General features: G+C 42.6%; 1 protein-coding gene across 11 annotated transcripts in view; it reads left to right on the top strand.

Annotated features, from left to right (window-relative positions):
- The first annotated feature begins 20,970 nt into the window (after positions 1 to 20,970).
- The window catches only part of KANSL3 (KAT8 regulatory NSL complex subunit 3), a 63,477-nt gene continuing 56,672 nt past the window's right edge, over positions 20,971 to 27,775 (top strand). For 7 of the 11 annotated variants that reach the window (XM_066267755.1, XM_066267753.1, XM_066267754.1 and 4 more), the window contains exons 1-3: positions 21,035 to 21,437; positions 21,933 to 22,197; positions 26,768 to 26,938. In XM_066267755.1, the coding sequence (XP_066123852.1) occupies positions 21,983 to 22,197; positions 26,768 to 26,938 (386 nt within the window). In that variant the 5' untranslated portion in view covers positions 21,035 to 21,437; positions 21,933 to 21,982. Of the gene's footprint in view, positions 21,438 to 21,932; positions 22,198 to 26,767; positions 26,939 to 27,775 lie in introns of all 11 variants that reach the window. The other 4 variants (XM_066267750.1, XM_066267752.1, XM_066267749.1 and 1 more) reach the window with 4 other exon arrangements.

The raw sequence follows: 27,775 nt of genomic DNA, 5'->3' as shown, positions 1-27,775 counted from the left end.
TGTATATATACCCAGTAGAGGGATTGCTGGGTCATAAGGTAGTTCTATTTTCAGTTTTTTGAGGAACCACCATACTTTCTTCCATAGTGGTTGTACTACTTTACATTCCCACCAACAGTGAATGAGGGTTCCTTTTTCTCCACAGCCTGTCCAACATTTGCTATTACCTGTCTTGTTGATAATAGCTAATCTAACAGGTGTGAGGTGGTATCTCATTGCAGTTTTGATTTGCATTTCTCTAATAACTAATGAAGATGAGCATCTTTTCATATATCTGTTGGTCACTTGTATTTCTTCCTGGGAGAAGTGTCTGTTCATGTCCTCTTCCCATTTTTTTTATTGGATTGTTTGTTTGTTTGTTGTTGAGTTTTATGAGTTCTTTGTATATTTTGGATATTAGGCCCTTATCTGAGCTGTTGTTTGAAAATATCATTTCCCATTTAGTTGGCTGTCTGTTTATTTTGTTATCAGTTTCTCTTGCTGAGCAAAAACTTCTTAGTCTGATGTAGTCCCATTCATTTATATTTGCCTTCACTTCTCTTGCCTTTGTAATCAAATTCATAAAATGCTCTTTATGGCCAAGGTCCATGCGTTTAGTACCTATGTTTTCTTCTATGTACTTTATTATTTCAGGTCTTTGATCCATTTTGATTAATTTTAGTACAAGGGGACAAATTGTAGTCGAGTTTCATTCTTTTGCATGTGGCTTTCCAGTTTCCCCAGCACCATTTGTTGAAGAGGCTTTCTTTTCTCCATTGTGTGTTGTTGGCCCCTTTATCAAAAATTATTTGACCATATATATGTGGTTTTGGTTTTTTTTAATTAAAAATTTTTTTTTAATATTTTATTTATTGATTTTTAGAGAGAGGGGAGAGAAAGAGAGAGAGAGAGAAGGGGGAGAAGCAGGAAGCATCAACTCCTATATGTGCCTTGACCAGGCAAGCCCAAGGTTTTGAACTGGCAACCTCAGTGTTCTAGGTCGACGCTTTATCCCACTGTGCCACCACAGGTCAGGCTATATGTGGCTTTATTTCTGGACTTTCTATTCTGTTTCATTGGTCTGAGTGTCTGTTTTTCTGCCAATACCATGCTGTTTTGATTGTCGTGGCTCTATAATATTGTTTGAAGTCAGGTATTGTAATGCCCCCAGCTTCATTCTTTTTCCTTAGGATTGCTTTGGCTATTCGGGGTTTTTATACTTCCATATAAATCTGATGATTTTTTGTTACATATCTTTAAAAAATGCAATTGGAATTTTGATGGGAATTGCATTAAATTTGTATATTGCTTTGGGTAATGTGGCCATTTTGATTATATTTATTCTTCCTATCCAGGAACAAAGAATATTTTTCCATTTCATTGTATCTTTTTTGATTTCCCTTAACAATGTTTTGTAGTTTTTGTTATATAGGTCCTTTACATTCTTTGTTATGTTTATTCCTAGGTATTTTTGTTGTTGTTGTTGCATTCATGAAAGGGATTGTTTTTTTTTATTTTTTTAAATTAATTTTAATGAGGTAATGTTGATAAATCAGGGTACATATGTTCAGAGAAAACATCTCTACGTTATTTTGACATTTGATTATGCTGCATTCCCATCACCCAAAGTCCAATTGTCTTCCGTCACCTTCTAACTGGTTTTCTTTGTGCCCTTCCCCTCCCTTCCCCCAACCCTCTCTCTCTCCTCCCCCCCACCCTGTAACCCCCACACTCTTGTCCATGTCTCTAAGTCTCATTTTTATGCCCCACCTCTGTATGGAATCATATAGTTCTTAGTTTTTTCTGATTTACTTATTTCACTCAGTATAATGTTATCAAGGTCCATCCATGTTGTTGTAAATGACCCTATGTTATCATTTCTTATGGTTGAGTAGTATTCCATAGGATATATGCACCAAAGCTTTTTTTCTTTTTTTTTTTTTACAGAGGCAGAGATAGACAGGGACAGACAGACAAGAACGGAGAGAGATGAGAAGCATCAATCATTTGTTTTTCATTGCGCGTTGCGACTTCTTAGTTGTTCATTGATTGCTTTCTCATATGTGCCTGACCGCGGGCCTTCAGCAGACTGAGTAACCCCTTGCTGGAGCCAGCAACCTTGGGTCCAAGCTGGTGAGTTTTTTGCTCAAGCCAGATAAGCCCACGCTCAAGCTGGCGACCTCGGGGTCTCGAACCTGGGTCCTTCCGCAACCCAGTCCGATGCTTTATCCACTGCGCCACCGCCTGATCAGGCCAAAACTTTTTTTTTTTTTTTTTTTTTTAAGTTTGGGGACCCCTGTTTTTTTTTTTTAATATTTTATTTATTGACTTTTAGAGAGAAGGGAGAGAGAGAGAGAGAAGGGGGAGGAGCAGGAAGCATCAACTCCCATATGTGCCTTGACCAGGGAAGCCCAAGGTTTCGAACCGGCGACCTCAGTGTTCCAGGTTGACGCTTTATCCCACTGCGCCACCACAGGTCAGGCAAGGCCAAAACTTTTTAATCCACTCGTCCACTGACGGACACTTGGGCTGTTTCTAGATCTTCGCTATTGTGAACAATGCTGCCATAACATGGGGGTGCATTTCTTCTTTTCAAACAGTGCTATGTTGTTCTTGGGGTATAGTCCTAAAAGTGGGATAGCTGGGTCAAAAGGCAGTTCGATTTTTAATTTCTTGAAAAATCTCTACACTGTTTTCCACAGTGGCTGCACCAGTCTGCATTCCCACCAGCAGTGCAGGAGGATTCCCTTTTCTCCACATCCTCACCAGCATTTATTCTGTGTTGTTTTGTAGATGAGTGCCATTCTGACTGGTGTGAGGTGATATCTCATTGTGGGTTTGTTTTTTGTGGGGTTTTTTTGGTATTTTTCTGAAGTTGGAAATGGGGAAGCAGTCAGACAGACTCCCGCATGCGCCCGACCGGGATCCAACCGGCATGCCCACCAGGGGGTGATGCTCTGCCCATCTGGGGCGTTGCTCCGCTGCAGCCAGAGCCATTCCAGCCCCTGAGGCAGAGGCTATAGAGACATCCTCAATGCCTGGGCCAACTCTGCTCCAGTGGAGCCTTGGCTGCAGGAGGGGAAGAGAGAGACAGAGAGGAAGGAGAGAGGGAGGGGTGGAGAAGCAGATGGGCGCCTCTCCTGTTTGCCCTGGCCGGGAATCAAACCTGGGACTCCTGCATGACAGGCCGACGCTCTACCATTGACCCAACCGGCCAGGGCATCATTGTGGTTTTAATTTGCATTTCTCTAATGATTAGTGATGTTGAGCATTTTTTCATATGCCTATTGGCCATCTGTATGTCCTCTTTGGAGAAGTGTCTATTCATTCCGTTTGCCCATTTTTGATTGGATTGTTTGTCTTCCTGGTATTGAGTTTTGCAAGTTCTTCATAAATTTTGGTTATTAACCCTTTATCAGATGTATTGTCAAATATATTCTCCCATTGTGTAGTTTGTCTTTTTATTCTGTTCTTATTGTCTTTAGCTCTGCAGAAACTTTTTAGTTTGATATAGTCCCATTTGTTTATCCTGTCTTTTATTTCACTTGCCCGTGGAGATAAATTGGCAAATATATTGCTGCGAGAGATGTTGGAGAACTTACTGCCTAGGTTTTCTTCTAAGATACTTATGGTTTCAAGGCTTACATTTAAATCTTTTATCCATTTTGAGTTTATTTTTGTGAATGGTGTAAGTTGGTTGTCTAGTTTCATTTTTTTGCAGGTAGCTGTCCAATTTTCCAAACACCATTTATTAAAGAGGCTGTCTTTACTCCATTGTCTGCTCTTACCTTCTTTGTCAAATATCAGTTGTCCATAGAGCTGTGGGTTTATTTCTGGGTTCTCTGTTCTGTTCCATTGATCTATATACCTGTTCTTATGCCAGTACCAGGCTGTTTTGAGTACAATGGCCTTGTAGTATAACTTGATATTCGAAGTGTGATACTTCCTATTTTATTCTTCCTTTTCAAGATTGCTGAGGTTATTCGTGTTCTCTTTTGGTTCCATATAAAGTTTTGGAATATGTGTTCTATATTTTTGAGGTAAGTCATTGGTATTTTAATCGGTATTGCATTAAATTTATAAATTGCTTTGGTCTATATTTTTGAAATAAGTCATTGGCATTTTAATCAGTATTGCATTAAATTTATAAATTGCTTTGGGTAATATAGACTTTTTAATGATGTTTATTCTTCCTAACCATGAGCACAGTATATGCTTCCACTTGTTTGTATCTTCCCTGATTTCTTTTATCAATGTTTTATAATTTTCCGAATACAAGTCTTTAATCTCCCTAGTTAAATTTATTCCTAGGTACTTTATTTTTTTGGTTGCAATAAAAAAGAGAATTGCTTCCTTAATTTCTCTTTCAGTCAGTTCATTGTTAGTGTATAAGAATGCCTCTGATTTCTGAGTATTAATTTTATATCCTGACACCTTGCTGAATTCAGTTATCAGGTGTAGTAGTTTTTTGACTGAGACTTTAGGGTTTTCTATATACAATATCATATCATCTGCAAATAATGATAGTTATACTTCTTATTTTCCAATTTGGATGCCTTTTATTTCCTTTTCTTGTCTGATTGCTGTGGCTAGGACTTCCAGAACTATTTTGAATAAGAGTGGTGAAAGGGCCTGACCAGGCAGTTGTGCAGTGGATAGAGCATTGGACTGGGATGCAGAGGACCCAAGTTCGAGACCCTGAGGTTACCAGCTTGAGAGCGGGCTCATCTGGTTTGAGCAAAATCCCACCAGCTTGAACCGAAAGTTGCTGGCTCCAGCAAGGGGTTACTCAGTCTGCTGAGGGCCCACGGTCAAGGCACATATGAGAAAGCAATCAATGAACAACTAAGGTGTTGCAACGCACAATGAAAAACTAATGATTGATGCTTCTCATCTCTCTCTTTTTCTGTCTGTCTGTCCCTGTCTATCCCTCTCTCTGACTCATTCTCTGTCTCAGTAAAAAAACAACAACACACACACACACAGAAAAATTAGTGGTTTAAAAAAAAAAAGAGTGGTGAAAGGGGGCACCCCTGCCTTGTTCCTGATCTTATGGGGATTGCTTTTAATTTTTGCCCATTGAGTATGATGTTGGCTGTGGGTTTGTCATAGATGGCCTTTATCATTTTGAGGTATGTTCCCTGTATTCCCACTTTGCTGAGAGTTTTGATCATGAATGGGTGCTGGATTTTATCAAATGCTTTTTCTGCATCTATTGAAATTATCATGTGGTTTTTCTCCTTCCTTTTGTTTATGTGATGAATCACATTGATTGATTTGCAAATATTGTAGCAGCCTTGCCTCCCTAGGATAAATCCCACTTGATCATGGTGTATGATTTTTTTCATATATTCCTGGATCCTGTTTGCTAATATTTTGTTGAGGATTTTAGCATCTAAATTCATTAGGGATATTGGCCTATAATTTTCTTTCTTTGTGTTGTCTTTGCTTGGTTTTGGAATCAAAATTATACTTGCCTCATAAAAGGAGCTTGGAAGTCTTCCTTCCTCTTGAATTTTTTGAAATAGCTTGAGAAGGATAGGAGTTAGTTCTTTGACTATTTGGTAGAACTTTTGAAGCCATCAGGCCCAGGACTTTTCTTTTTTGGGAGTTTTTTTTTATAACTGTTTCAATCTCATTTGTTGTAATTGGTCTGTTTAGGTTTTCTGATTCTTCCAGATTAATTTTTGGAAGATTATATGTTTCAAGGAATTTGTCTATTTTATCTAGTTTTTTGGCGTACAGTTCTTCATAGTATTTTCTTACAATATCTTGTATTTCTGTTGTGTCGGTTATTATTTCTCCACTGTCATTTCTAATTTTATTTATTTGAGTCCTCTCTCTTTTTTTCTTGGTGAGTCTGGTTAAAGGTTCATCAATCTTGTTTACTTTTTTTAAAGAACCAGCTCCCGGTTTCATTGATCCTCTGTATTGTTTCTTTAGCCTCTATGTCATTTATTTCTGCTCTGATCTTTATTATTTCCTTCCTTCTACTAGCTCTGGGCTTTACTTGCTGTTCTTTTTCTAGTTCTTTTAGATGCAGGGTCAAGTTGTTTATTTGAGCTTTTTCTAGCTTCTTGAGGTATGCCTGTAATGCTATGACTTCCCTCTCAGGACTGCTTTTGCTGTGTCCCATAAATTTTGAGTGGATGTATACTCGTTATGGTTTGTTTCTAGGAATTTTTAAATTTCTTCTTTGATCTCATTTTTAACCCATTCATTATTTAATAACATGCTATTTAGTTTCCAAGTGTTTGAGTATTTTTCAGTTTTTCTGTTGTGATTGATTTCTAGTTTCATGTCATTGTGATCAGAGAAAGTGCTTGATATGATTTCAATCTTCTTAAATTTGTTGAGACCTTTTTCGTGCCCTAACATGTGGTCTATCCTAGAGAATGTAACATGAGCCCTTGAAAAGAATGTATATTCTGCTGCTTTGGGGTGAAAGGTTCTGAAGATATCTATTATATCGAGTTGATCTAGTATGTCCTTTAAGTCTGCTGTTTCTTTGTTAATTTTCTTTCTTGAGGATCTATCTAGTGATGTTAGTGGGGTATTGAAATCCCCTACTATTATAGTATTGCTGTTCATCTCACCCTTTAAATCCATCAAAGTCTGCTTTATATATTTAGGTGCTCTTATATTAGGTGCGTAGATATTTATAACAGTTATATCTTCCTGTTGGGTTGCTCCCTTTATCATTATGTAGTGACCTTCTTCATCTCTTACTATAGTCTTTGTTTTAAAGTCCATTTTGTCTGATATAAGTATTGCTATCCCAGCTTTTTTTTCATTTCCATTTGCGTGAAATATTTTTTCCATTCTTTTATCTTCAGTCTATGTGCATCTTTTGTTTTAAGGTGTGTCTCTTGTAGACAGCATATGTATGGGTCCTGTTTTCTTATCCACGCAGCTACCCTGTGTCTTTTGATCAGATCATTTAATCCATTTACATTAAAGTTATTATTGATATGTAATTGTTTATTGCCATTTTATTCTTTAAAACTGTATTCCTCTTTTGCTATATTCTTTTTCTCCTTTGATCTGTTTACAACAGGCCCCTTAGTATTTCTTGCAGCCTTGGTTTGGTTGTAGTGAATTTCTTGAGGTTTTTTTTTTTATCAGGAAAGCTTTTTATTTCTCCTTCGATTTTAAACGATAGCCTTGCTGGATAAAGTAGTCTTGGTTGTGGGCTCTTGTTTTGCATTACTTTGAATGTTTCCTGCCATTCCCTTCTGGCCTCAAGTGTTTCTGTTGAGAAGTTGGAAGTCATCCTTATGGGGGCTCCTTTGTAGTTGATAGTCTTTTTTTCTCTAGCAGCTTTTAATATTTTCTCTTTATCATTTAGCTTTGGTATTTTATTTTTTGGGTTTTTGTTTGTTTGTTTGTTTTTTACAGAGACAGAGAGAGTCAGAAAAAGGAATAGATAGGGACAGGCAGACAGGAACAGAGAGAGATGAGAAGCATCAATCATTAGTTTTTCGTTGTGACACCTTAGTTGTTCATTGATTGCTTTCTCATATGTGCCTTGACTGTGGGCCTTCAGCAGACTGAGTAACCCCTTGCTGGAGCCAGCAACCTTGGGTCCAAGCTGGTGAGCTTTGCTCAAACCAGATGATCCTGCGCTCAAGCTGGCGACCTTGGGGTCTCAAACCTGGGTCCTCTGCATCCCAGTCTAATGCTCTATCCACAGCGCCACCACCCAGTCAGGCAAGCTTTGGTATTTTAATTATAATGTGTCTTGGTGTAGATTTCTTTGGGTTTCTCTTTAATGGAGTTCTCTTGCTTCTTAAACTTGTGAGATGTTTTCCTGCCTTAACTGTTTTCCTGCCTCAGCTATGATATGTTTGAACACAGTCTCTATCCCTTGTTCTTTCTCTTCTTCTTCAGGAGCCCCTATGATGCGGATGTTATTTCTCTTCGTGTTGTCACAGAGCTCTCTTAGAGTTTCCTTAGACTTTTTGAGTCTCTTTTCTTTTTTCTGCTCTGCTTCCATGCCTTTATTTATCTTGTCCTCTAACTCACTGATTCGATTCTCAGCTTCATCCATCCTGCTTTTAATTCCTTCCATTGTGTTCTTCATTTCTGATATTGTATTTGTCATTTCTGACTGATTCTTTTTTATTATTTCAATGTCCTTTTTTATATTTGCTATCTCTTTATTTGGGTGTTTGTAATGACCATCTATTGTTGTTCTAATATCTTTGAGCATCCTAACAATTGTTATTTTAAACTCTGCATCCGGTAATTTGGTTGTATCTGACTCATTCAGGTCCTTTTCTGGGCATTTCTCTTGATTCATTTGTGTTGCATTTCTGTGCTTTCTCATTTTGTCTGTGTAAAAGAAGGTTTTGGCCACTGGAGTTCACTGGGTGTGTCCTCTGTGTTCCCTAGGTGTGGTCTGTCTGCAGGCTCACCACCCCCTCTGCTGTTGCTGCCTAGGACATTCAGGTATGGGCGTTGCTGGTGCCTGACCACTGGGGCTGTTGCTGTTGTTTCTTCCTCTCCTTCACGGGGAGTGGCTGTGATCAGTGCTCAGGTGTACAAGCCTTGGTGGCCTTGGCCTTCGCCCTGCCCCCATGGGTGGTGTTATGCTCGGCCCTGAGGGCAGGGGTGAGCACCTTTGCTCAGCTGCAGGTCTCCGCCTGATTCGGGGCTTTTGCCCCGCCCTTGCAGGAGGAGCCCGCTTGTGGGACGGCTGCAAGCCTTGGCTCCACAGGCCAGGCGGGACTGCAAGCCCACGGCTCAGTAGCGGTACTCCACCTGTTTTGGGCTTTTGGCTCCACTCCCACGGGAGGAACCGGCTCCCAAGTCAGGCCACAAGCCTTGGTTCTGCAGGCAGGGCAAGGCTGTGCTCCTGTGCCCTTGCTCAAGGGTAGGTCACCACCCCTTCCGGGACTCCTGCCCTTCTCCCGCAGGCTGGATTGCAGGTGGCCCACAGCTGGGCTTGACTGCTTTTGCATGTCCCCTCCTCCCCAGCCGGGCAAGACTGAGCTCACACCTGGGCCTCAGTGGTGGCCAGCCGGCTTCTGCCCTTGCCGACAGAACTGCGCTTCTGCGTCCTGCCGCCGCCCACCCTACAGTGAGCCCTCAGCCGTGTGGGTGCGGGTACTGCAGCTCAGACCCTAACACTCACTACTGTAGTCCCAAAAGCTCCCTCCTTCTAAACAACTCTGCTCTGAGTGCCGCACGAGAGCTTGTTTGGCTGGTGTCCTGCTTCCCTTTGCTGGTATTACTGTTTCCAGGGGAAATATTCACTTTAGATTTGGGAAGTGACTCAGCCCAGGGGTTAGGGTGGCTGCCTCTCAAAATGTTTCTCCCTGTGCCTCCCAGATTACACTCTCTTCCCGCTGCTCTGGTCCTCTCCTCTCTCCCCCCATCCCCAGGAGCCCCGGGTGAGTGGTTGTGATAGAGGTTTTCTGCCCGGTCCCTTTAAGAAGAATCCTGGATCTGAGAAATCAGTCTCTTTCTCACAAACAGTATCCTGTCTTGTTTCCAGCTAAATACTGTCCATATGCCTCTTCTAGGCTCTGGGGCTGTGGGCTGGGGCTTTGTTCCTGGGGCTCAGGACCCTCCCCTCTCTGCTAAACTCACTTCCTGCCATTCGCTCCGGGGAGCTGGGCAGCCCTCTTCGCGTTTCTGCTTTTCCTACCAGTCTCAGTGTGGCTTCTTCAGTGTTCCTTGGTTGAAAAGTCCTCTTAGTTTAGTCTAAAGTTGGTTTTCCAGATGATGGCTCTTAAAATTAGTTTGTAATCCACTTTGGTTCTGGGAGGTGGAAGTTGGTACGTCCGCCTACTCCATTGCCATCTTGTCCCTAGGGGGTTATTTTTTTTAGTTTGTTTTCTTTTATTTTTTAAGTTTCTAAGCATTTCTTTTCTTTTTTTTTTAATTAATTTTAATGGGGTGACATTAATAAATCAGGGTACATATGTTCAGAGAAATATCTCTAGATTATTTTTTTTTTGTATTTTTCTGAAGCTGGAAATGGGGAGAGACAGTCAGACAGACTCCCGCATGCGCCCGACCGGGATCCACCCGGCACGCCCACCAGGGGCGATGCTCTGCCCACCAGGGGGTGATGCTCTGCCCCTATGGGGCATCGCTTTGCTGTGACCAGAGCCACTCTGCCTGGGGCAGAGGCCAAGGAGCCATCCCCAGCGCCCGGACCATCTTTGCTCCAATGAAGCCTTGGGTGTGGGAGGGGAAGAGAGAGACAGAGAGGAAGGGGGGGTGGAGAAGCAAATGGGCGCTTCTCCTATGTGCCCTGGCCAGAAATTGAATCCGGGTCCCCCGCACGCCAGGCCGACGCTCTACTGCTGAGCCAACCGGCTAGGGCCTCTCTAGATTATTGAGTTCGTTTACTAATGTTTCATTGTTGGAATATAGAAAGGCTATGGACTTTTGTATATTAATTTTGTATCCTGCAACCTTACTGTATTGGTTTATTGTTTCTAGTAATCTTTTTGTAGAGTCTTTGGGGTTTTTGATGTATAGGATCATATCATCTGCAAAAAGTGATAACTTTACTTCTTTTCCGATATGGATGCCTTTTATTCCTTTATCTTGTCTGATTGCTCTGGCCAGAACTTCTAGCACCATGTTAAATAAGAATGGAGAGAGTGGATAACCCTGTCTTGTTCCCGATTTAAGGGGGAAAGTCCTCAGTTTTATGCCATTTAATATGATGTTAGTTGATGGTTTATCATATATGGCCTTTATCATGTTGAGATATTTTCCTTCTATACCCATTTTGTTGAGTGTCTTAAACCTAAAGTTGTGTTGTATTTTATCGAATGCCTTTTCTGCATCTATTGATAAGATCATGTGGTTTTTGCTCTTTGTTTTGTTGATATGGTGTATTACATTAACTGTTTTATGTATGTTGAACCATCCTTGAGATTCTGGGATGAATCACACTTGATCATGATGTATTATTTTTTTAATATGTTGCTGTATACGATTTGCTAGTATTTTGTTTAGTATTTTAGCATCTGTATTCATTAGAGATATTGGTTTGTAGTTTTCTTTTTTTGTGTGCTGTCCTTGCCAGGTTTTGGTATGAGGGTTATGTTGGCCTCATAAAATGTGTTTGGAAGTATTGTTTCTTCTTCAATTTTTTGGAAAACTTTGAGTAGAATAGGAACCAAGTCTTCTTTGAATGTTTGATAGAATTCACTAGTATAACCATCTGGGACTGGACTTTTATTTTTGGGGAGGTTTTTAAAAGTTTTTTCTATTTCCTCCCTGCTAATTGGTCTGTTTAGGCTTTCTGCTTCTTCATAATTCAGTCTAGGAAGGTTGTATTGTTCTAGGAATTTATTCATTTCTTCTAGATTGTTAAATTTGGTGGCATATAGTTTTTCATAGTATTCTACAATAATTCTTTGTATATCTATGATGTCTGTGGTGATTTCTCCTCTTTCATTTTGGATTTTGTTTATATGAGTCCTTTCTCTTTTTTCCTTGATGAGTCTTGCCAAGGGTTTGTCAATCTTGTTGATCTTTTCAAGGAACCAGCTCCTTGTTTTATTGATTTTTTTCTACAGTTTTTTTGTTCTCTATTTCATTTATTTCTGCTCTGATTTTTATTATCTCCTTTCTTCGGCTGGTTTTGGGTTGTCTTTGTTCTTCTTTTTCTAGTTCCTTAAGGTATGAAGTTAAGTGATTTACTTGGGCTCTCTCTTGTTTGTTCATATAGGCCTGAAGTGATATGAACTTCCCTCTTATTACTGCTTTTGCTGCATCCCAGAGATTCTGATATGTCGTATTGTCATTTTCATTTGTCTGTATATATCTTTTGATCTCTGTGCTTATTTCTTCTTTGACCCATTCATTTTTTAAAAGTATGTTGTTTAGTTTCCACATTTTTGTGGGTTTTTCCCCCTCTTTTTTGCAGTTGAATTCTAGTTTCAAGGCTTTATGATCAGAAAATATGCTTGGTACAATTTCAATTTTTCTGAATTTGCTGATGTTATTTTTGTGACCCAATATATGGTCAATTCTTGAGAATGTTTCATGTACGCTAGAGAAAAACATATACTCTGTTGCTTTGGGATGAAATGTCCTGTAGATGTCTATTATATCCAATTACTCTAGTGTTTCATTTAAGGCCAATATATCTTTATTGATTTTCTGTTTGGATGAACGATCTAGAGCCATCAGCAGTGTATTGAGGTCTCCAAGTATGATTGTATTTTTGTCAGTTTTTGTTTTTAGGTCAATCAGTAGCTGTCTTATATATTTTGGTGCTCCTTGGTTTGGTGCATATATATTAAGAATTGTTATGTCTTCTTGATTCATTGTCCCCTTAATCATTATGAAATGACCATTTTTGTCTCTGATTACTTTTTCTGTCTTGTAGTCAGCATTATTAGATATGAGTATTGCTACACCTGCTTTTTTTGGGAGGTTATTTGCTTGGAGTATTGTTTTCCAGCCTTTCACTTTGATTTTGTTTTTATCCTTATTGCTTAGATGTGTTTCTTGTAGGCAGCATACAGTTGGATTTTCTTTTTAATCCATTCTGCTACTCTGTGTATTTTTATTGGTGAGTTTAATCCATTTACATTTAGTGTTATTTGACAGTTGCGGGTTCCCTATTGCCATTTTATAAAATGCTTGCTGTTATTTTTGTATCTTGTTTGATTCTTTTCTTTTTTTTATCATTTGTTTTTGTTTGTTTGTATTCCATACTTCTTTCTTCTGTTGCTACTTTTTTTTAAGTCATGTGCTTCTGGTTTTTTCAGGGGTGGTTACCATTAAGTAATGAAAAGGGATAGTGTTCATTGTAGTACACTATCTTATGAGTGCTTCTGCATACCATCGTCCTTTGCTACTGTTAATCTCCATCTTCTCTTCTTATTTTTTTGTTTTTGTTGTCACAGTTTAAATTTGGTTTTATTGTGTTCTTGGTGGAGATTTTACTTGTGGTTTTGTTTTTGTTGTTGTTGTTTTTTTTTTTAATTTTTCCAAAGCTGGAAATGGGGAGGCAGTCAGACAGACTCCCGCATGCACCCGACCGGGATCCACCCGGCATGCCCACCAGGGGGTGATGCTCTATCCCTCTGGGGCATCGCTCTGTCGCTTCCAGAGCCACTCTAGTGCCTGAGGCAGAGGCCACAGAGCCATCCTCAGCGCCTGGGCCATCATTGCTCCAATGGAGCCTTGGCTGCAGGAGGGGAAGAGAGAGACAGAGAGGAAGGAGAGGAGGAGGGGTGGAGAAGCAGATGGGCACTTCTCCTGTGTGCCCTGGCCAGGAATTGAACCCGGTACTCCCACACGCCAGGCCGACGCTCTACCGAGGAGCCAACCGGCCAGGGCCTTTGTTTTGTTTTGTTCTTTGTATCTAGTTGGAAAACTCCCTTTAGTAATTCCTGGAGTGGGGGTTTTCTGATGATAAATTCCCTCATCTTTTCTGTGTCTGTGAATGTTTTTATTTCTCCTTTGTATTTGAAGGATAGCTTTGATGGGTATAGTATTCTTGGCTGAAAGTTCCTCTCTTTCAGAACTTTAAATATTGGGGTCCACTCTCTTCTAGCTTGTAGAGTTTCTGCTGAGAAATCTGATGATAATCTAATAGGCCTTTCTTTTTTTTTTTTTTAAGATTTCATTCTTTTTTTTATTTTTTTTATATATTTTTATTATTTATTTTTTTACAGAGACAGAGAGTGAATCAGAGAGAGAGAGATAGACAGGGACAGACAGACAGGAACAAAGAGAGATGAGAAGCATCAATCATTAGTTTTTCATTGCACGTTGCAACACCTTAGTTGTTCATTGATTGCTTTCTCATATGTGCCTTGACCGCGGGCCTTCAGCAGACCGAGTAACCCCTTGCTGGAGCCAGTGACCTTAGGTTCAAGCTGGTGAGCTTTTGCTCAAACCAGATGAGCCCTCGCTCAAGCTGGCGACCTCAGGGTCTCGAACCTGGGTCCTCTGCATCCCAGTCCGACTCTCTATCCACTGCACCACTGCCTGGTCAGGCAATAGGCCTTCCTTTATATGTTGTATTCTTCTTTTCCCTGGATGCCTTGAGAATTTTTTTCTTTGTCATTGGTTTGTGCCAATTTCATTATGATGTGCCTTGGAGTACGTTTGTTGGGGTTAAGAAAACTTGGTGTTCTGTTTGCTTCTTGAATTCGAGTCTTTAGTTCTTTCCACAGGCTTGGGAAGTTCTCGTCTATTATTTGTTTGAATATGTTCTCCATTTCATTTTCTCTCTCTTCTCCTTCTGATATACCTATTATTCTTATGTTAGTCTTTTTGATGGAGTCAGACAATTCCTGTAGGACTTTCTCATTTTTAAAAATTTTTTAGTCTCTCTCTCTTCTTCTCTCTGTTGTGCCTCAAGTTGCTTGTCTTCTATGTCACTAATCTTACCTTCTACCTGGCCTGTTCTATTAGCTAAGTTTGTTACCTCGTTTTTCAGTTCATGAATTGAGTTTTTCATCTGTTTGATTTGTTTTTATAGTTTCAATTTCCTTGGTAATATATTCTTTGTGTTTGTTGAGTTGTTTTCTGAGCTCCCTAAATTGCTTTTCTGTGTTTTCTTGTATATCTGAGTATATTTAGGATTTCTATTTTAAATTCTCTGTCATTTAGCTCCAAGGTTTCCAATATACTAAATTTTTTCTCTATAGATTTTTCTTCATCTATCTATGCTACATCTCTGTCTTTTGTATCCATGATATTCAATTTCTTTTTCCTTAATGACATCTGAGGTTGGTTTTGTTGATAGCACTTCGTGTTCAGTGTGTGGGACTTCCAGATGCTCCAAGGATAGATTTCTCTCTCTTTGGTTGAAGAACTTGTTGAAATTTTGGGGAGAGATATCTGGGAGCACTCTTCACGGTGCCATTTCTCTGATGTCACTCTAGAATACTGTATTTTAGTTAGGAATCTATGTGTAATAGATTACACCAGTAAGATGTAATTCTCTTCATGTTATTTGTCAGTCATAGTCATCTTCAGCTCTGTTCCATCATTATTTCTGTTTTATTTATATTTAAGTCTGAACAATGTTTAATTTTAAAAAATGACCAGATTCCCTCTGTTACATCCATCTAAGACTCACTCTTGATGCTTATTGCAATTTTTTATTTTTTATTTTTCTGAAGCTGGAAACTGGGAGAGACAGTCAGACAGACTCCCGCATGCACCCGACCGGGATCCACCTGGCATGCCCACCAGGGGCGATGCTCTGCCCACCAGGGGGCGATGCTCTGCCCCTCCGGGGCGTCGCTCTGCCGCGACCAGAGCCACTCTAGCACCTGGGGCAGAGGCCAAGGAGCCATCCCCAGCGCCCGGGCCATCTTTGCTCCAATGGAGCCTTGGCTGCGGGAGAGGAAGAGAGAGACAGAGGGAAGGAGGGGGGGTGGAGAAGCAAATGGGCGCTTCTCCTATGTGCCCTGGCCGGGAGTCAAACCCGGATCCCCCGCACGCCAGGTCGATGCTCTACTGCTGAGCCAACCGGCCAGGGCCGCAAATTTTTTTTAACAGAGACAAGGAGAGAGTCAGAGAGAGGGACAGATAGGGAGAGACAGACAGGAAGGGTGAGATGAGAAGCATCAATTCTTCATTGCAGCTCCTTTAATTGTTCAGTGATTATTTTCTCACATGTGCTACAGCAGAGTGAGTGACCCCTTGCTGAAGCCAGTGACCCTGGGCTCAAGCCAGCGACCATGGGATCATGTCCATGATCCCACACTCAAGCCAGTGATCCCATGCTCAAACTGGTAAGCCTGCGCTCAAGCTGGCAACCTTGGCATCTCAAACCTGGGTCCTCCAAGTTCCAGTCAGATGCTCTATCCACTGCACCACCATCTGGTCAGGCTCATAAATGCAATTTTAACATAATGTTTTTTATTTATTTAAAAATATGGTTGCCTGACCAGGAGGTTGCGCAGTGGTTAGAGCATCGGACTGGGATGCGGAGGACCCAGGTTCGAGACCCCAAGGTCACCAGCTTGAGCGCAGGCTCATCTGGTTTGAGCAAAAGCTCACTGTCTTGGACCCAAGGTCGCTGGCTTGAGTAAGGGGTTTCTCGGCTGCTGTAGTCCCATGGTCAAGGCACATATGAGAAAGCAATCAATGAACAACTAAGGTGTTGCAATGAAAAACTAATGATTGATGCTTCTCATCTCTCTTTGTTCCTGTCTGTCTGTCCCTATCTATCCCTCTCTCTGACTCTCTCTCTCTGTCTCTGTTAAAAAAAAAAAAGGTTAACATGTATTTTTATTTTCCCTCTCTCTTTTATTTTAAGGGGCCAAATATTTTCCTCTGTGCCTGAGCCTCAACCAACCTTAATCTGCCTCTGACCCTGGGACTTTATTCTTCTCCTTTGGTTTCTGCTTCAATGTCACCTTCACAGGGATACTTTCCCCACCACTAAAACTAAAGCTGGATTATTCTTCTACTTGCTCTCACCACCTTGCACTTTTCCTTACTGCTATAGGAGTTGTGAAGGACTAAATGCCCAGCTTCTGGAGCCACACTCCCTGGCTACCAGTTCTGCCTTTGATACTAAACTAGCTGTGTGACCTTGGCAAGATAGTTTACTTCTTTGGACATGACTATAATGCAACCTAGTAGATCAGACGGTTAAGTGAAGTAAATAACAGAGCTTTTATGGCACTCTCTAAATGTTAGCCCTACTGAATCATAATTATAATTGAAATAATTATTTATGTAGATGAAAGAGGAGTATGCTTTGTCAGTGCTATATCCTCAGCATCCAGCACTGATGTACTCCCCACATTGTAAAAATTTAAGAAACATTTGTAAATCAGTGACGGCCGTGTGTATCCTACAGGGTATTAGAGGAAGGAGAGGTGTTATGGGGAAGAGATGGCCAACCCTAATCCATGGATGTCTTGGACGGAGAAAATAATAGTGAAATTACATCTGGGTTCAGAGGGAAAGTGGACTGTTATTAACTAATCATGTCTACCATGGACACCAGTAAAGAAAAACTGCAGGCCAAGCACTGTGATTTTAACATCGCTGCTAGAGAGAAATGCTTTGTTGTGTTGGAAATAGTCCAGAATTGTGAAGTGACAATTTGTCTCCTTTTTTTCAATTTCCTAACCCCACCCCATCCTCCACCTGTTCTCTAGATGCTCAGGACTCCGTATGGCATTGCATGGGCTGTCTGGAGCACTATCTCTTCCTTTGGGCTAATCTCTTCACCCTATTTCCATCAGAATTACAAGTCATTAGTCTCATTCCTGCCCTGGTAGGGTGACCAAAGTGAACCAATTCACTAATCAACTTAAAATGACTGGACTTGACCTTTGCCTTAACTCTAGCTCAGGGGTGATTTGTGAGTATTAGGGATGGTGATGACTCAAGTCCTCCAGGAGCCACAGAGGCCAGTGAGGCTGCCCAGAGGGAGGGCATATGCAGACCCCATGCCTGCCACACCAGAAGGTGAGTCCAGTGCTGCCACAAGCTCCAATTTGTCAAGAGAATCTGGAAATCTGGATATTTACATGAAATCTCCCAAATTTAGAATGTTTGCAAATAAATACAATTTTAAGAAAGTAATACGTGCCCTGGCCATTTGGCTCAGTGGATAGCATGTTGGCCTGGGGTATGAATGTCCTGGGTTTGATTCCTGGTCAGGGCACACAAAAGAAGTGACCATCTGTTTTTTCTCTCTGCCTCCCTTTCCTCCTTCTCTCCCTCTTCTCCCGCAGCTATGCTCCATTGGTTTGAGTGTGGTCCACAGGTACTGAGGATAGCTTTGGTTTGAGCCATTAGCCTCTGGTGCTAAAAATAAATCAGTTGACTCAAGCATTGGCCCAAGATGGGGGTTGCTGTGTGGATCCCATTTGGGGTACATGCAGAATTTGTCTTACTATCTCCCTTCCTCTCACTTAAAAGAAAGAAAGAAAGAAAGAAAGCAATATGAAGGCCAAAGAAAATGGTGTTGGGCTATATTTGGCTCATTTGCTCTTTCTGCATGGGCCCTCACCTATTTTTCCAGTCTCTCTGCAGTGGCCTGGTCCTTCTGAGCCCAGCCTGGGTGGCTTCCCCTTTGTGACCACCCAATCTCCTCATCAGAAATATTTCTTCTGGAACACTCTAGGGTCCCTCATGGTAATTACCATTGACATCTATCTTTGTTCTTGCCAGGTACCATTATTATCCTGTTTCAACAGTACTCTGGATAAATGTTTCTTTTCTTTTTCTCTTTATATTTTTCTTTTACATTTATTTATTTATTATTATTATTTGTGCTACAGAGACAGAGAGAGAGACAGATAGAGAGACAGGTAAAGACAGACAGACAGGAAGGGAGAGAGATGAGAAGCATCAATTCTTTGTTGCAGCACCTTAGTTGTTCATTGATTGCTTTCTCATATATGCCTTGACTGGGAGCTATAGCAGACTAAATGACCCCTTGCTCAAGCCAGCGACCTTGGGCTTCAAGCCAGCAACCTTTGGGCTCAAGCCAGCAACCATGGGGTCATATCTATGATCCTACACTCAAGCCAGTGACCCCATGCTCAAGCTGGTGAGCCTGATCTCAAGTGAGTGACCTTGGGGTTTTGAACCTGGGTCCTCTGCTTCCCAGTTCAACGCTCTATCCACTGCGTCACCACCTGGTCAGGCACATTCTTTTATTGACTGATTTTAGTGATAAAGGAAGGAGGAGAGAGAAAGAGACAGGAACATCTATCTGTTCCTGTATGTGCCCTGATCAGGGATTCAACTGGTACCCTCTGGGCTTTGAGATGATGCTTCAACCAGGCTTCTTGTTTATTTTTAATAGACTATTTTTTAGAGCAGTTTTGGGTCCAACTTATTGTTGTTATTATGTGGTTGTTTCTTTTTTTCTTTTTAAGGAAAGAGGGAGAAAGGGGGGAGTGAAGGAGCAGGAAGCATCAACTCATAGGTTGCTTCTTGTATATGCCTTGACCTGGCAAGCCCTTAGAACCCTTGACCTTACAGTGGTTTCTTTTCTTTTCTTTCTTCCTTTCTTTCTTTCTCTTTCTTTTTTAGTGAGAGAGGGGGGATGGAGAGAGGGAAAGAGAGAGAGAGAGAGAAAAGGATGGACACACAGACACACAGATAAGGAGAGAGATGAGTAGTGTGGGTCAAATAAGTTTGCAAATATGATGTATATATTTGCTTGCTTATAGTTTGAATTGGGTGTGGGGGACAGACTGTAAGCAGGCAGGGTCGTTATAGCCTAAGGCTTAGTTTTATTTTTAATTAATTAATTAATTTATTTATTTTAGAGAGGAGAGAGAGAGAGAGAGAGAGAGAGAGAGAGAGAAAGGGGGGAGGAGCAGGAAGCATCAACTCCCATATGTGCCTTGACCAGACAAGTGCAGGTTTCGAACTGGCGACCTCAGCATTCCAGGTCAACGTTTTATCCACTGCGCCACCACAGGTGAGGCCTAAGGCTTAGTTTTAAGACTAAGCCTTTTCCACCCTTTTAATACTAAGATCTTTTCAAAACTGAATGGAAAGGGAAGTGTTTTCCCACTGTGTGTATTTCTTTTTTCTTTTTTTTGATGGGCCATAGTCTTTAATCCTAGCTTGCACTCGGCGGGCAAGTAAAAAACACACACTGGGCTCCCAAAACCTACTCACATTCAGTGCTCACAAAGCTACTGATTTATCCAAGTTTCCTAGAATCAAAGGTTTCTAGCTCACCAGACTTATTCACCTCTATTCCCCATCTCCTTCCTTCTCCAGCATCAAACTGCACAAACTGGCCTCTCACTCAATACTCCACCATCTTGGCTGCTTCTCCTGGCCACATGGCCTCTTTCTGCTCTCCTCTCTGCTCTCTCCTCCAATGATAATCTCAGGACCAAGCCCACTGTGTGTATTTCTTGCCTGCCAGGTGCAAGCCAGAATTAAAACTAATGGTCCACCAGTTCTTGGCTCCATTGTTTCATTACCATCTGTCCAAATCAAATGTGAACCTGCATAGGCCAGGCGGCTGTGGTGGTGGCCACGGCTACTGGCTTTACAAGCAGCATCTTGTGGCAGCTTAGCTGTTCATTAACTGCTTTCTCGTATATGCCTTGACAGAGGGTTTCCAGCTGAGCCAGTGACCCTTTGCTCAAGCCAGTGACCTTGGGTTCAAGCCGGTGACCCCGTGCTCAAGCTGGTGAGTCCACGCTCAAGTTTGCTGCAACCTTGGGTTTCGAACTCATCCCAGGAGGACACTCTATCCATACACCACAGCCGTGGTTGTTTTTTCTCTTTCTCCCTCTTTCTTTTTTAAAGATGTTATTTATTCATTTTAGAGAGGAGAGAAAGAAGGGGGAAGGGGCAGGAAGCATCAACTCCCACATGTGCCTCCACCAGGCAAGCCCAGGGTTTCAAAGCGGTGACCTCCGTGTTCCAGGTCCACGCTTTATCCACTGCACCACCATAGGTCAGGGTTGTGGTTTTTTTCTTAAGAGTAAAATTCCTGCCTGAGGTGGCGGTGGATAAGACCTTTGCGGTACCAGATTGTAAACCCCAGGCTTGCCTGGTCAAGGAACATACTAGAAATAGCTAGACAACTTCCTGTTGTCTGTCCCTGCTTTTCTTTCTCTCTCTCTTCAAGTCCTTCCCCCTTCTCTCTCTAAGTCCTCCCCTCCCCGTTCTCTCTCTCTCTCTCTCTCCCACCTCTCTCTAAAATCAATAAATAAAACCTAAAAATGAAAAAAAGAGTAAAATTCCTGACAAGCCCATTCGAGGGGCCTGCTCGGGCAGAGGTGGAGGGCGAAGGAACAATGGGGTGCGGGTGGCAGGACTGGGGCTATAAGAGCCAGACTCTTCCTTGGCCCTCATACTCCCAATGAAAATGCAGGAGGCGGATTCCGGTCTTGGCCTGCGAGATCCCGCATTCCCCGCTCTCCCCTTCCCGCTTTTGCGGCGCCGAGGTATCCACTCCGGGTTTTCCCGCTCTCCACCCCTCCCTTCCCAGGCTGTTATCCACTTCCGCATTTTGCCTGGAGCCCAGAGATCCGGCGTAGGGGCGGTAACGCGCACGCGCCCTGGGAGCCCGCCCTGGCGGTGCGCGCGGCCCGCAGGTTGCGGGTGAGGGAGTGTCGGCTAGCTGTGTTGGCGGGCTCTCAGGGGGTGCTCGGCGAGTCCCTCGGGGCTTCCCGGCACTGGAGGACCAGCGGTGGGAGCCCGGGGCGGCCGGTCGTGTTGGGACGGGGACCATGGGTGCCGGGCCGGCCGGCGGGTGCGTGGCGGCGCCTTCTGGTCGCGAACTCTCGGTGACCTTGGCTAAGTCGCTTCATTCCCATTGAACCAACTCCTTCATCTGTGAAGTGCGAACAATAAGCCCGCCTATTGGATGGGGCTGTTTGGAGGTTCAGTGGCGAGACCCCCAGTTGTGGCCGGTGTCCCAGGCGTTTTGCGAGAACCGCCCACCCCGGCGATGGAAGAGGGGCCCCTTGGGGTGGCATTTTGTTACCGGCTTCGAAAAGGAGCCTTTATTTGTATGTTAAAAGCTCCAGGATATTATTAATTCATTGCAAAAACTTTCATTTAACATAAAACGGGAGACTTGAGGGGCCTTCTGAGGCCCGCGCGGCCCCGCTGGTACCCGAGTGGGGGGCGCTGAAGCTTTAGGGAATGGTGAGAAGTAGAGGAGACCCTCCCTTAGCTCGGGGAGGGCCTTCTGGCACTCATGGGAAGCCGCGGCGCTGGCCGAGCAAGTTAGTGTCTGCCCGAGCGAGGCCTTTGCCACCAGTGGAGTCAGTCAGCTCTCGCAGGAACGAAGTTGGTAGAGATTGAGTATAGAGAACTCGGGGTGCCAGAGCCTGTTTGGATGGTGGTGTGGGATTTAGGAACTCTTCCTATGGTGAATTAGGGTGTGCAGTGTAATGAATTCCCAATTAGGAATGATAGACAGTCACAAAAGTAAGAAGCATAGATATTGCAGGTTGAAAGAAATGTAGAATATTTGAATTGACTTAAACTTTACACTGCAGGTGACTAGCAAGCAGACACCTGTTCTTTGACTTGCTGCCCCTCTACTAACATGGCCCACCGGGGTGTGGAGAGGGACTTCCAGACATCAGCTCGGCGCATGGGCACCTCACTGCTCTTCCAGCTTTCAGTGCATGAACGGGAGCTGGATTTGGTTTTTCTGGATCATAGCTACGCCAAGCCATGGAGTGCCCACCCAGATGCCAGTAGTGCTCGACCCACTCGAATGCTCTTTGTTACTCCCCGGAGGCAGCATGAAAGCACCATGTGAGTTTGGGCTCCTCTCCTAAGGGCTGGGGTTACCCTCACTGGACAGTGATCAGGTGGTGGGGATTCAAGAGGACTTTATTGTGGGGCTTGTATGTTTAAGTCAGGCATCTCTGGTAAGCAGTATGAGGATATCAGGCCTGTATGGACATCAGCATTCAAGACATCTGACGAATTAGGAAGCCAGACGTTCAGCAAAAAGCAAACAACCTGTTAAATTTAGGTAACAGGACTGGTATGGAAGAGGAAGACCGAAGAGCTGACTTAAAAACTGCCACACAGGCAGCTCTCTCCCAGGAGCATGCCCGTCCCCCCCCCCCCCCCGGGGGGTTAACCTTTCCCTTTCTTCTAAGCTCCAAGGCCCTTCTTTTGTTCCTGTAACTTGTTTCCTGAGCCCATCTCTTCTACAGCCCACTTCTTTTAAAAAAAAATTTTTTTTTTAATTCATTTTTAGAGAGGAGAGAGAGACAGAGAAGGAGAGAGAGGAGAGACAGAGAGAGAGAAGGGGGGAGGAGCTGGAAGCATCAACTCCCATATGTGCCTTGACCAGGCAAGCCCAGGGTTTTGAACCAGCGACCTCAGCATTTCCAGGTCAACACTTTATCCACTGCGCCACCATAGGTCAGGCTACAGCTCACTTCTAAATAAGCTTTCTCTTGGGCCTGACCTGTGGTGGCGCAGTGGGATAAAGCGTCGACCTGGAACACTGAGGTTGCCGGTTCGAAACCCTGGGCTTGCCTGGTCAAGGCACATATGGGAGTTGATGCTTCCTGCTCCTCCCCCCTTCTCTCTCTCTCCCCTCTCTCTAAAAATCAATTAAAAAATCAATAAATAAATAAGCTTTCTCTTACAGTATGGAGGAAAAAAACCCTGCCATGTCACAGGATTAGACTCATTCCTTTTTGTATGTTTGTGTGACAGAGACAGGGAGGGACAGATAGGGACAGACAAACAGGAAGGGAGAGAAATGAGAAGCATCAATTCTTCATTGCGGCACCTTAGTTGTTGATTGCTTTCTCATATGTGCCTTGACCAGGGGGTTACAGCAGACCAAGTGACCCCTTGCTCAAGAGAGTGACCTTGGGCTCAAGCTGGTGAACTTTGTTCAAACCAGATGAGTCTGTGCTCAAGCTGGCAACCTCGGGGTCTCGAACCTGGGTCCCCCGCATCCCAGTCCGACGCTCTATCCACTGTGCCACTGCCTGGTCAGGCTAGACCAGGTGTGGCCAACAGTTTTTGCCCCAGGCCAGATTAGAAAGAAAACTTTTTTCACGGGCTGAACAAAATATTAAAATTAAAAAATGTTAAATATAAAAACGATTTGTTTAAACAAAATTTTATTATGTAATTTGTTTTTGAATAAATGTTAGTGAGTGAAACACATTTTTAATATACAATATTGTTTTAATAAAAATATATTTTAGTAAAAATATAATTACATACCATATAAATACCCAAACTGTATTGCAATCAAAACAATATTTAATTAATAGAATTAATTATTTATTAATTAGCTGGAAGGGGTTATATCTCAAATAAAACAATTATTTCATTTTACAAACAGCCTGGACACGTTTTTAGTTATCAACTGCAGCTATTGTCTATGCTACAATGCCACTTGATTCAGCGTACTTGACCATAAAAATAACAAATTGTTTGATCTTGAGTGCGCACTGGCAAACTCCGCCTAAAAGAATGTGGGTTTTACAGCACTGCTAAATGTCAAACAGTCTATATCAGGGGTCTCAAACTCAACTCAGCATGTGGGCCGCAGAGCAAGATCACAGCCGTTGGGCGGGCCGCACTAGGTCTACAAAAGGCAACTGTTACGCAACACTTTTCTCACTGCAGTTGAAAACAAAAAAAAATCAGTACAAAATTGTTCGGCGGGCCGCGAGTTTGAGACCCCTGGTCTATATCGAGTACAAACAAGTACAAAAGTTGTAAATCTTTGTAATGGAATTTTTTTTTTTTTTTTTTTTACAGAGACAGAGTCAGAGAGAGGGATAGATAGGGACAGACAGGAACGGAGAGAGATGAGAAGCATCAATCATCAGTTTTTCGTTGTGACTCCGTAGTTATTCATTGATTGCTTTCTCATATGTGCCTTGACCGCAGGCCTTCAGCAGACCCAGTAACCCCTTGCTTGAGCCAGCGACCTTGGGTCCAAGCTGGTGAGCTTTGCTAAAACCAGATGAGCCCACGCTCAAGCTGGCGACCTCGGGGTCTCGAACCTGGGTTTTCCGCATCCCAGTTTGACGCTCTATCCACTGTGCCACCACCTGGTCAGGCAATATAATGGAATTTTTTTTAAAAAATAAAGAAGTATTGCGAATCCATTTGACCAATTATTGAAAGTTAACCCTAGATTAATCACACGCGGAATTCTTTTCTGTGTATCACTGTCTTCTTAAATATCTCGATTTCCAATAATCAGAGATGCTTCTGCTTCTGAGTAGCTGAGGTTTTAAAGTAGCGGAGAATATTAAAAATTTAATCGTGGGCCATATAAACTCTTGCCCACGGGTTGTATGGTGGCCAGGCCTGGGCTAGACTCATTCCATAAGTCTAGTGCTCTGATTTGCCCAAACACTGGTAACAATAACCTATATTTGGTAATGAGATTTCTTTCCCTGGCTTCACCCACAAAGTTTAGGAGCATATTCTGAAGACCTTGCTTTCTGCTTTAGCTTATTTCAGAACTATCACCTGTGGGTGATCTAAAAACCCTTCTTAGATCTGAAGTCGATTTTCAGCTGGGGCCTGCATTATAGGGCAAAGAATTTTTCCCATAATTCAGTATATAACAGGTGATATAATTAATTTGGTTTAAATGAACTTTTTTTTTTTTTTTTTTCAGAGACAGAGAGAGAGTCAGAGAGAGGGATAGACAGGGACAGACAGACAGGAACGGAGAGGAGAAGCATCAATCATTAGTTTTTCGTTGCGCGTTGCGACTTCTTAGTTGTTCATTGATTGCTTTCTCATATATGCCTTTACCGCAGGCTTTCAGCAGACCGAGTAACCCCTTGCTGGAGTCAGTGACCCTAGGTCCAAGTTGGTAAGCTTTTGCTCAAGCCAGATGAGTCCGCGCTCAAGCTGAGCTGACGAGCTCAGGGTCTCGAACCTGGGTCCTTCCACATCCCAGTCCAATGCTCTATCCACTGCGCCACCGCCTGGTCAGGCTAAATGAACTTGTTTAGCAATTCTTTTGAGCTTTAAGGTGTTCTAATTATATTTCAAGATTTGTTGATACATTCTATTCTGATGACCAAACCATGCCCTTAGTAATTTTATAAACTTTTGTGGAGGAGGTTTTTTGTTTGTCTGCTTTAATCTGATGTAATGTTTAATCTTTTCTCTAGCACAGGTTTTAACTTTGTTGGGGTATAGAAATCTTACATTTCACTTTCTTTGATTCTCCATTGAGCCTTTATGAGCTGGAGATTCCATGATATTTGTGGGGGTTTTTTGTTTGTTTGTTTTGTGACAGAGACAGAAAGAGGGACAGATAGGGACAGACAGATAAGAAAGGAGAGAGATGAGAAGCATCAATTTTGTTGTGGCTCCTTAGTTGTTCATTGATTGCTTTCTCATATGTGCCTTGACAGGGGTGGGGGCTATAGCAGAGCGAGTGACCCCTTGCTCAAGCCAGCAACCTTGGGCTCAAGCTGGTGAGCCTTGCTCAAACCAAATGAGCTCGTGCTCAAGCCGGTGACCTCGGGGTCTCGAACCTGGGTCCTCAGTGTCCCAGTCCGATGGTATATATACTGCGCCACCGCCTGGTCAGGCAATATCTGTGTTTTAAACATGTACAGAATAATGGTTTCTATTTCATTTCCTAAGGAGGGTGGCATTTTGCTGGCATTTTTGGTTGCACTGGACAAGGATCTCTGACTTTAGGGAATTACCCAGCATAATCCTGCTGCCCCTGGCTGAGGGCATAACTGATGAGTTCCTCTAAATAGAATTTGAAATCTTTTTAACTTTTTCTCTAGTTTTATAATAGCTTCTTGCTAACATTGAAACTCCTATGTTTGTATTTCATAGTTTTTTTGTGTTTTTTTTTTCTTTTTAAGTGAGAAGAGGGGAGACAGAGAGACAGACTCCCACATGTACCATGACTAGGATCCACCAGGTCTCTGGTCCATGCTCAAGTCAACTGAGCTATTTTTAGTGCCTGAGGCTGATGTGCTTAGACCAAACCAGCTATCCTCAGCGCTTAGGGCCCATGCTCAAACCAGTGGAGCCACTGGCTACAGGAGGGGAAGAGGGAGAGAAGGGGGAGTGGGTGGGAGAGAGAAGCAGATTGTTGCTTCTCTTGTGTGCCCTGACCGGGAGTCGAACCCAGGACAGTCATTCACTAGGCCAACGCTCTATCCACTGAGCTAACCCACCGGGACCAGAAAGATGACTTTGGACCATAATTTTCATGTGGATATAATGTGTGTGCATACTTCAAAGCTGATCATACGCTATTAAAGACATTTTTGGCAACTAGGTGATTGTTAAGTGCCTGTGTTGTGTAAAATATATGTGGCTTGGTCCTATCTTCTCTTTCTGTTTTCAGTGACTCAGATGTCCCAATAGACGTGGAGACAGTCACATCAACCCCTGTGCCACTCTACGACAATCAGAAGGCACGCAGTGTGATGAATGAGTGTGAACGGCATGTCATCTTTGCCAGGACTGATGCAGATGCCCCTCCCCCACCAGAGGACTGGGAGGAGCATGTCAACAGGTAGGCCACTCCTCAGGAGGACTGGTCAGTGCAGAATTAATGCTTACCGCACTGTAAACATTTTGTATCATCATCTGCATTGAAATCTGCATTGAAATACATTTACTAGGCGCTTATTTCATTTGCAGCCACACACATGTTCTAACTCTGCATTGTAAGTCTCAGCTCACTGTGCAGTGAGCTCCTTGAAAGGAGTGCTCGTATCTCAGCCATCTTTGTATCTCTGACACCTAGGACACTGCCTGGCACATAGTAGGCATATGATAAACATTTATCAAATAAACAAATGAATTAAGTTTGATATGTGTGACTAACTGTAGCTTATATAGTACACGATCTGATATGGGAGTTACCCAGACTACAAAAAAAAAGTTTTAATTAAATGTACATTTGTAAGATACTGTTTTATATGGTCTATAACTAGGGTCATGAAAATGTTTTGGAGTCTCTTGAAAAACTAACAGATGTTTGACTCAAGTGGCTTTTTTTTTTAACTTATTGATTGATTTTAGAGAAAGAATAAGGGAGAGAAAGAGAGAGAAACATCGATTTGTTGTTCCATTTATGTGTTCATTGGTTGATTCTTGTATGTTCTCTGACTAGAGATTGGACTCACAACCTTGGCTTATTATGGACGATGATCTAACCCACTGAGCTCCCTGGCCAGGGCCTGAGTTGCTTTTAAATATAGATTTGCAGTCTGTGGTTTTGAGGGACTGTTTCAGCTCATTTTCATGAGTTGGTTGGCTCATTACCATTCTTCCTAGTGATCCAGGAACTCCACACCTCTTCGAGTCATTTATCATTGTTCATTTGGCGAGCATTTACATACTGCTT

Source organism: Saccopteryx bilineata, chromosome 3, assembly GCF_036850765.1.
Source record: "Saccopteryx bilineata isolate mSacBil1 chromosome 3, mSacBil1_pri_phased_curated, whole genome shotgun sequence".
NCBI lineage: Eukaryota > Metazoa > Chordata > Mammalia > Chiroptera > Emballonuridae > Saccopteryx > Saccopteryx bilineata.
Note: the sequence above shows the minus strand (reverse complement) of the source record. Positions and strands in the feature narration are given on the sequence as shown.